Source organism: Myotis lucifugus, unplaced genomic scaffold, assembly GCF_000147115.1.
Source record: "Myotis lucifugus unplaced genomic scaffold, Myoluc2.0 scaffold_185, whole genome shotgun sequence".
Classification (NCBI taxonomy): Eukaryota; Metazoa; Chordata; class Mammalia; order Chiroptera; family Vespertilionidae; genus Myotis; species Myotis lucifugus.
This window is the reverse complement of record NW_005871233.1, coordinates 2,657,545-2,666,491: the sequence shown is the minus strand read 5'-3', so window position 1 is coordinate 2,666,491 and position 8,947 is coordinate 2,657,545. Positions and strand designations below refer to the sequence as shown.

Genomic DNA, 8,947 nt, shown 5'->3' with positions numbered 1-8,947 from the left:
TCTCCCTCACTAGGGTGGTCACTGTTTGGAGGAACGGATCTGTCTTGGTTAGATCACAGCTGTGTTCCTAGTGCCTAGATCAGGGCCCTGGCATATAGTAGATGCCAGTAAATATTTGTTGGGTGAACTAATACAGGGGAACTCCTCTCATGATGGTGTTGTGAAGGGAACCCAGTAAACTGCACCTGTGCCCTCTTTCCCCCTACTGGGTCTGGAGTCCACACTGAGAGACAGAGTCAGACACAGGGAGAGAGCCGTTCATTCAACGGATACCTCTTGCACTTGAACTGTGGCCCTGGCCACCATTACGAGCACTGGCAATAGAGCCTCTGCTCTCATGAGGCTAACATTTCTAGTGGGGGAGATAAAACCCCGCAGGGGATCACAGCTGCCTTCCAGTTGCTTTAGGCTCAAAATGTCTCTCTCAGGCCACGTAAGAGCTGGATATTACTGGCGGGCAGTGCTACAGTGAGTGAAGAAACAAACACAGTGAAGGGAGTAGTAATGGTTGCCATTTAGGAAGCATAGGCTCTCTAAGGAGGTGGCTTCATGCATTGAAGGAGAGAGGACTGGGATAAGGGAACAGCAATGAAAAGACCCAAAGGCCTGACCTGGAGGAATAGTTCTGCTTCACGCCCTGCTTTCTGGGGCCCCTGACAGGAGTGAGGAATGACATACCCTAGAGCAGTGGTTCTCAACCTTCCTAACGCCACGACCCTTTAATACAGTTCCTCATGTTGTGGTGACCCTCAACCATAAAATTATTTTCGTTGCTCCTTCATAACTGTAATTTTGCTACTGTTATGAATCGTAATGTAAATATCTGGTATGCAGGATGTATTTTCATTATTACAAATTGAACATAATTAAAGCATAGTGATTAATCACAAAAACAATATGTAATTATAAATGTGTTTTCCGATGGTCTTAGGCGACCCCTGTGAAAGGGTCGTTCGACCCCCAAAGGGGTCGCGACCCACAGGTTGAGAACCGCTGCCCTAGAGGGTCAAGTAAGGTTCAGTGTTTACATTCAATTAAGGGATTGTATCAGGACCCTATAGATACCAAGGTCCTGAGCTTTGAATCAGCGGAGAAGCTGCCTAGTGGAGAATCTGGGTGAAAACTCCAGCCCTTGGCCTCTGAGTCTCAGATTCCTCATCTGTAGACAGGGCTCATATTACTTCTTGACCTGCTAGGTTTAAAGTAAGTACCCAGAGAGATCATGCCTAAAAGTTATTTTAACACAGAGTACTTTTCAAAGTTTTTTGTATGTGTGCATGTAAAACTTTGAAACCTCCAGAAAAGTTGAAGGAATTAAATGTTTCTGAATATTAAAATTCTTTATTTAGGTTCAGCTTTTAACATTTTGCCTTGTTTGCATTTTGCCCTATTTTTCTATATCTAACTGGCTATCAATTATCTACACATGTATCTAATGTTATACACACACACGCACACATATAATAGTATTTTTGACTGAACCATTTAAGAGTAAGTTGCAGACATTGTCACACTTCACTCCTAGAACCTCAATCGACATCTCCCAAGAAGAAAAATATTTGTGTATAAGCCAAAGGACCATTATTGAACCAAGAAAATTAACATGAACTCTAGCATACCACTTAGTATCTATGTCATATTCAAATTTCCCCAATTGTCAAAAAATATCTTCTAATCTCCCCCCCCCCCGAAATCAGGGTCCAATTGAGGCTCACTCATTGTGATTAGTTGCTATGTTATCTTAAATGTGAAACAGTCCTTCATATCTTTTTTTTTAATGTTTCTTGTAACATGAACCAGGCCTGGTGTCTTTTTAAGTGCCCCATGTTCTGGATTTCTGGTTATGTTCTCACAGATGCAAATTAAACGTTTTTGGTAGGAATGCCATGAGGGGAAGGGTGTGTGTTTCTTAGTGTACATGATTCCAGGTTGTCCCTGTACTGCTACGCTGCCTTTGATCCCTAAATTAAGTTGGTCACTGGCAGGTGTTTTTTTTAATTATTATCATGCAGCCACTAGATGCCCTGTAATTGCCAGGTCATGCCTGTCTGCTGTCTCCACTGTCTAAGAAAGACCTAGTTGTACCCCTGGTATCAGGACACTGACTCCATATTCACAAAGTCAGAAAAATGTGTTCTTCCACTGCCTATAAAATACAGTCCCATGCCTGGGACATGTAACTCAGTCCTTCCAGAGGGGTCCAGAGATAGGAAAGCATCCAGATGGAGACATCCAGGGCAAATCTAGCCTTTGCCACTTGAAAGTGACTTTCTCTCTCCAAGATTCAATGTCCCCATTTATAAAATAGAATTAATAAATAGTTCCTAGCCCATTCTCTGCTGTATTTCTCCCCATCTAACATACTGTGTATTGTACTTTCTTATTAGTTGTCTTTAGCTAGCAAGTGTCTACATGCTGACAGCAGGAATTTCTGTTTTGTCCCTTGCTGGGTACCCAGCACCTGACACATAATAGGTCATCAGAATTTGTCGGATTAATTAATTAAAGGGTATAGATTAGTGCTCTGCGCGTGAGAAGGGTTTCACATAACATGGCTCTTAATGCCATTATGGCGGGGCACACTGTGGGCCCCCTGAGGCCATCACTGTAGTGACCACATGTTGGGGAACCAAGAGAGAACATCTTCACTTGCCCCTCTATCTTTATGTTGCAGGAGACCAGCCACTGACTGGGGCCTACACAGTGACCCTGGATGGACGAGGGCCCTCAAGGGTCATCTCCAAACATGACCTAGGCCACTTCATGCTGCGCTGCCTCACCACCGACGAGTATGATGGGCACAGAACCTACCCTTCCCACCAGTATGACTAGGGCTCTGTCCCTGTCCAGAGGACAGCGTCCTGGAGAATGTGGAACCAAGGAAGGCAGCAATAAAGCTTGAGCCAAGAGCTTCAGATTATGCTAGAAGTTCCAACTCTGGCTTTGGGTATCTCAGTGTCTCTGTCTGCCTTGTGTGTAAGATTCTCTGGGTATCCCTTCATTTCCTCAGTTGCGGTTTACTGTTCTGCACCCGGCCCTGTGTGGGGACCTAGTGGGGACCGTGAGGACCCGGTGGTGACCGAGATAGCTGTGAGCTTTGCCTTCACATATCTCAGTCTGAAGTGACAGCCCACAGTGGCCAGGGCTCTGATGGAGGAAGCACAGTGGGCTGTGGGAACCCAGAGGGGATACGTGACCTAACGTGGGGAGCTCTGTTGAAGAGGGGAGGTCCTGCCTGAAACCCGGTTTGGTAGGAATGAGCCAGGAGAAGGTTCTAAGGCGTGACGGCTTCTGGGCAGAAGGAACCACATGAGCAAAGGGAAGGAGGCTGGTGAGCAGACCAGGAGCTACAGTTAATAATACTTTTCTCAGCGGTGAGGAGCGGTCAGCCCAACAGGCTGTTCCATGGATGCTAAATTGTGCAGAGTCATTGTAAAAAGTTTAAGCTATATCCTGTTATGCAAGGACTGGAACAGGGGAGACGTAGGGAGGAGGAACAGTCAGGTTTGGGTTTTATAAAGCTTCCCTTGGCTCTGTGTGAAGGTGGGTGGGAGGGGGACAAGAGTGGAAGCTGGGAGCCCAGGGGGACCAGGCAGAAACCTCGAGGGGAAGAGAGTGGGCAGAGCCTGAGTGGACCGGCCATGAGGGAGGGAAAGGTGGCAACCTGGAGGACACAGGGCTGTACCCTGGGGACCAGGTTACAATGGGGCCTCCCTGAGATGAGGATCCTGGAGGATGGGCAGGTTTGGGAGGGGGAAGAATTGTCCCTTCTTAATCATGTCCCCATGGAATCTACTGTCCCTGCCTTTGTTCCCCAGAGACACCTTTCCCAGGCCCGAGTGAGAGCTGCTCCTCTCTTCCTACCTCCAGCCTCTTCCCAGCTCCCACGCAACACCTCACCCCCACCTCCATCACTCACAAAATCCACTCCAGTCTTACACTGTGTCTGCAGACAGCAGGATGACTTGGTTGTCAAATTCCAACCAGAGAGAACTGGTGTGGGGTAGCCTGGAGGAAACTGCCCCCCCTCCTCTTGGTGAAATGTGTGTTGGGGGGAAGGGAGTGCACTACTTGTTCAAACTTTCTGGGCGCTGGCACTCTGCATTCCTGCCCTCTATTTCATTCTGCCACATTGTCTGGGCATTTAACAAACTTCCACTGGATGCCTGCTTGTGTCCAGCCCTCTGCTAGGTGTTGCTGTGACCATACCGTTGGTGAGCAAGATAACCTTGGTACCCATCCTCAGGGAGTCCACAGTCGATGGTGACAGCCCAGGGAAAGGATGAGGGTTTCAATGGGGAAAACAGGATACCGTGAGAATCAATCCACCCTGGAGCGTCAGGGAGGGCTTCCAGGAAGAGGAAACCTTTGACATGATTTCTGATGAGAGGCAGCCTGGGAGTTGAGGGTCTATTTTCAGAATGGGAAACAAGTTGAAAGGTCCAGAAACCTTTTTCTTTTCAATTCTTTTTTTAAAAAATGTATCTTTATTGTTGAAAGAATTACAAATGTTCTTTCATTCTTTTTTATTGATTTATCCAGAAATCTTTTTAAAGTTAATTTTTATTGAGGTAACTGGTTATTCCATTATGTAAATTTCAGGTGTACAACATTACAATTCAATATCTGTATCCTGTCTGGTGTGCTCATCATCAAAAGTCTAGCTTCCATCCCTTACCATATATTTGACCCCCTTTAATTCTCCCCTTTGAGTACTTGCTATGTAGCTGTCATTGCTGTAGGCACTGGGGATAAAGGAAAGAAACAGGCAAAATCTCTGTGTCCATGGCGGTGGAGGGACCGGAAGCCGATTCAAAACCGAACTGGTGTGGCAGGAAGGTAGGGAGCAAGGAGTGTGCCCCGGGCCAGACCGTGAAGGGCTTTGTGGCGAAAGTGAGCAGTTTGGACTCTGTACCCCGGATAGCGGGGAGCCGCGAACCCGTCTTCCCAGCGCAGGTGCCATCCGGGGAGAGGCAGGACGGGCGTCAGGGGGACGGGGACGGACGACCGCCGGGAGCCCCGCTGAAGGGTCCCGGAGTGAGGGGTGGAGAGGTGACGTGCGGAGAGGGGCAGGAGGACAGGGGGAGCGAAAGGGGGGCTGCGATCGCCCAGGCAACGTACGCCGCGCGAAACCATTGGCCGGCCTTCGGCGGCGTATCCTCCCCGCAGCGCCCGACCTCGGACTCCGGTTCGCGGCCTCGGCTGGTGGCTCAGCCCCGCCCTCCCGGGAAGCGGAGCGAGGCGGCGCGGCAGCCGGTCCTGGTCTGCGCGGCCCCGGCCTGGTGTGAGGGGCTTCGGCGAGCAGTGCTGACGACGTGCGAGCGAGGACCGCCGCTGAAGTGAAGGAAGCGGTTCCGATGTCCCCGCCACCCGCCCCCCGCCCCCCTGCAGCCGCGGCCCCGCCCCCGGGCAGTCGGAATTCTTTAAAAGGTCTCGGGCGCCGGGGCAGGGAGGGCGGGCCGTCCGTCTCCCGGTGACAGGGTTGGCTCCGCCCAGCCAGTCCGCGCCCGCGGCGGGCAGGATTCCAGCCAATCACGGCTCGCGGCCCGGCTCGGGGCGGAGCTGGGTGAGCCCGAGGCCAGAGCGAGAGGCCCCCGGGCGGCGAGCGAGGCCCCTGCCCACCGCTGGAGGGTCGCGAAGCTGCGGGTGTGCCAGCAGTGAACCTGGCAGCCGAGGTGAGGGGCGGCTGCCCGGCCGGAGACCTGCCTTGGGTTGGGGGAGGGGGAGGCGCACCCCGAGAGTTGTGGAGGCGGACTCTGGGTGGGAGTGGGGAGCGCAGATTCAGAGTGACTGATAGGGTTTGGGCATCGGAGGCTGAATTCGAAATCTTGGACTGGAGGCGAAGTTGCTGCGGCAGGATCTTCAAGTGGAGGGAGTTTGAAGCTGGGACCTGCGGTATTTGGAGAAGCGAGAGAACCAGGGAAGGAACTTTTGGGGCAGGGAATCTGGAGATTGGGACAGTTCGGGGCTCCCTGACGGGTTGAATTCGAGGGTCTGGTGTTCTGGAGAAGGTGGGAGGGGTTGGGGCTGGGATCCCGGGCACTTGGAGAAGCGAGAGAACCAGGGGCAAGCCGTCTTGGTTTCCCAGACGCAGTGGCGGAGAGAGGGTGCTGGGGAGAGTCCTATGTTCAGGTCTTGGAGCCGGGGGGCGAGGGGGGCCTGGAGGTGAAGTGGAGAGTTTGTTTGAAAGACAGGAGAATAGGCGAAAGGTCTCAAAATTGAGAGACCTAGTGTCCCAAACGGAGTGGATGGGAGAGCATTTGTAGTCTTTGAACGATGTGTTGGCGCCTGGGTCCCTGGACACGAGAGCAGTTTGGGGGAAGACTCCAGGGCCTTCTGGGGTCGGAAAAATCGGGAGAAAGCGGTGTTAGAGCTGCAGCCTGGGTGGGGGGAGGGGTGTTCCGGGCGCGGAGCTCTGACCCGCAGCCCTGGAGGCAGCGGAGGGCGGGGCCCTGCAGGCGCCGGGCAGCTGAACGTCCGGGTTCCCCTCCCCCACCCGCTCCGGGCGTCAGTGCGCATGCCCTGGGGAGGGTGGGGGCGGTTCTTCCTGTGGCGTGCGGAGCTCCCTGGGGATGGCAGTGCACGCTCGAGTCTACGTGTGTACCTCGCGGCTATTGGCCCACATTTCCCAGAAGCCCTAGGACCACGATGGGGCGTGGCTGGCTGCTGAAGGGCGCTCCGGGAAGGGGGCGGGGCCTGCACAGGACCGAGGTCTGGTTGGGTAGGTCGGGAGGGGTGGGGCTTGGCGTGAGTCGAGTTCTAGCAAGTTTTTCTACGGGGCCTCACGGAGGGGGAAGCGTAAGGCGGGGGCGGAGGGAAGGAGGAAGGCGCCTTCTCTCCCGTTGGGAGCGCTCAGTCAGTTAGGAGAACAGCGTGGACAGAAATAGACTCTGAAAGAAGAGTCTTGACAAATAGGTGAGGTGCCCAAACAGGGCTCCCGGTGGCTTGAATATAGTAGGCACGCAATAAGTAAAATTATTGAATTAATAAATGCCAACTAACTCTTGTTCAGTGAGCATTTCCTGTGTGGTGAGCCCTGTGCATATCACACGTGGGGTCTCCTTGACGATGTGGTGAGAATTTTTACAATCCCCATTTCATAGGTGAGGAAACTGATGCCCAGAGAGGTCATGTCACATCACGTCCCAAAATCACACAGGTGAGCGGTGTGAAAGGCAGAATTCAAGCCGAGGGTTCCCTGCCTCCAGTCTAGGTCTCTGTGTTCCACACCTGTCTTGTATGTGTCACATTTGGAGAAATGAGTGTTGTAGAAGCCCTGACCGGGTAGCTCAGTGGGTTAGAGCGTCACCCCCATACACCAAGGTTGAATTGAAGGTTTGAACGCTTAAATAAGTGGAACAACAAACCAATGTTTCTCTCTCCCACTCCCCCTTCCTCTCTAAAATCAATCAGTAATTTTTTTTTAATGAGTACTGTGGAAAGAATAGCTTTAAGGCTCAAAGGGACTTGAGTTGGGATACTCATCTTGCAAATGAGGAAATTGCATTTCAAGAAGGAAAACTCACTATTCTGGGCGACCCAGGCAAGTAAGTGGGATTCAAACCCAGCTATGCCCAGGTCTTATTTTTCTTAGTCACATACGAAATGGGATTCCTACCATCTCCATTTATTTTGTAGATGCAAAAACTGAAGTTCAGATCATTAAAAATCAACAACCATGCAGGAGATTCAGGGTTTGAACTACTAGCCCTACTGTGTCTGACTGGCCCCTCCCTTCTTTCCACAGGGCACCATGGTAGGAGGCTTGAAGAGGAAACACTCCGACTTGGAGGAAGAAGAGGAGGAGAAGTGGGACTGGGGTCCAGCAGGCCTTCGAAGCTACCAGCAAGCCCTGCTCCGAATTTCCCTGGACAAAGTTCAGCGAAGCCTCGGCCCCCGAGCACCGAGCCTCCGAAGGCATGTCCTCATCCATAACACCCTCCAGCAGCTTCAGGCCGCGCTTTGTCTGGCTCCAGCACCTGCCTTGCCCCCTGAGCCCCTTTTCCTGGGTGAGGAGGACTTCTCCTTGTCCACCACCATTGGCTCTATTCTCAGGGAGCTAGAGACTTCCATGGACGAGACCGAGACCCCTCAGAATCCAGTGGCTCCCCCGGGTCCCCAGAATGAAGAGCTGCCCCAGCCTGATCCAGTCTTCTTAGAAGCTCTGAGCTCTCGGTACTTGGGGGACTCAGGTCTGGATGACTTTTTTCTGGACATTGACACATCCACTGTGGAGAAGGAGCCTGCACTGGCCCCACCGGAGCCTCCTCACAACTTCTTCTGTACCCCAGGGTCCTGGGAGTGGAATGAACTAGATCACATCATGGAAATCATTCTGGGATCCTAAAACTTGGATGATTGAAGGGTGCTCCCTCCACATCTCAGCCTCAGTGGGCTGGATCCCTGAGTGCGCGCGTGTGTGTGTGTGTGTGTGTGTGTGTGTGTGTGTGTGTGTGTTGGTGGAGGCTTTAAGCAGTGGCTGGCCTCCTTTCCTCCCATATCAGGGTTCCATAAACTGTATTGCGCGCGTGCGTGCGTGTGTGTCTGGTTACCGAAGCCTTCTGTGAAGGTGGGTCTTCCTGAATTAATTTATCTGTTCCAAATGCCTTAATGAGACTCTGTTTCTAGGAGTCTGATTCCCACTGCCACATTTCTTCTGCCTTCTCCTCCAGTTCTTACTCCTTTTGTGACCACTGGGCCTCAGGGAAGATAAGCTGGGCCTGTCAAAGAATGACTGAGACTCTGCCTCTTTACCTGGAAGGAGTAGGAGGGGCTGGCCTCCTCCCCCGAGGCTGAACCCCACCTCCTTGGCAGGACCCAGTCCCAGCAGCCTCCTGATGTATAACCGGGCCGGACCACGTGCAATAGGTGGAAACCAAACTGCTCCGTGCCGCGTTATTTAAAAGAAAGGCGGGTTTTGTGGTGGTTTGGGGGTGGGGTAGGGGGT

At 52.3% G+C, this 8,947-nt stretch overlaps 2 protein-coding genes across 4 annotated transcripts in view; both read left to right on the top strand.

Annotated features, from left to right (window-relative positions):
* Window positions 1-2,950, top strand: part of BLVRB (biliverdin reductase B) — a 5,474-nt gene extending 2,524 nt beyond the window's left edge. Inside the window, exon 3 of the mRNA XM_014462644.1 lies at window positions 2,675-2,950. Coding sequence (XP_014318130.1) covers window positions 2,675-2,832 — 158 coding nt within the window. The 3' untranslated portion in view covers window positions 2,833-2,950. The remainder of the gene's footprint in view (window positions 1-2,674) is intronic.
* Window positions 2,951-5,530: 2,580 nt separating this feature from the next.
* On the top strand, window positions 5,531-8,581 carry SERTAD3 (SERTA domain containing 3). Of its 3 annotated transcripts, XM_014462642.2 has the most exons (3): window positions 5,532-5,675; window positions 7,104-7,159; window positions 7,748-8,581. In XM_014462642.2, the coding sequence occupies exon 3, from the start codon at window positions 7,754-7,756 to the stop codon at window positions 8,345-8,347; it is 594 nt and encodes a 197-aa protein (XP_014318128.1). In that variant the 5' UTR covers window positions 5,532-5,675; window positions 7,104-7,159; window positions 7,748-7,753; the 3' UTR covers window positions 8,348-8,581. The 3 variants fall into 3 exon arrangements, with proteins under 3 accessions (XP_006096795.1, XP_014318128.1, XP_023616344.1); XM_006096733.3 differs by lacking the exon at window positions 7,104-7,159 and having other exon boundaries at window positions 5,531-5,675; XM_023760576.1 differs by lacking the exons at window positions 5,532-5,675; window positions 7,104-7,159 and adding an exon at window positions 5,749-5,920.
* Window positions 8,582-8,947: the final 366 nt, after the last annotated feature.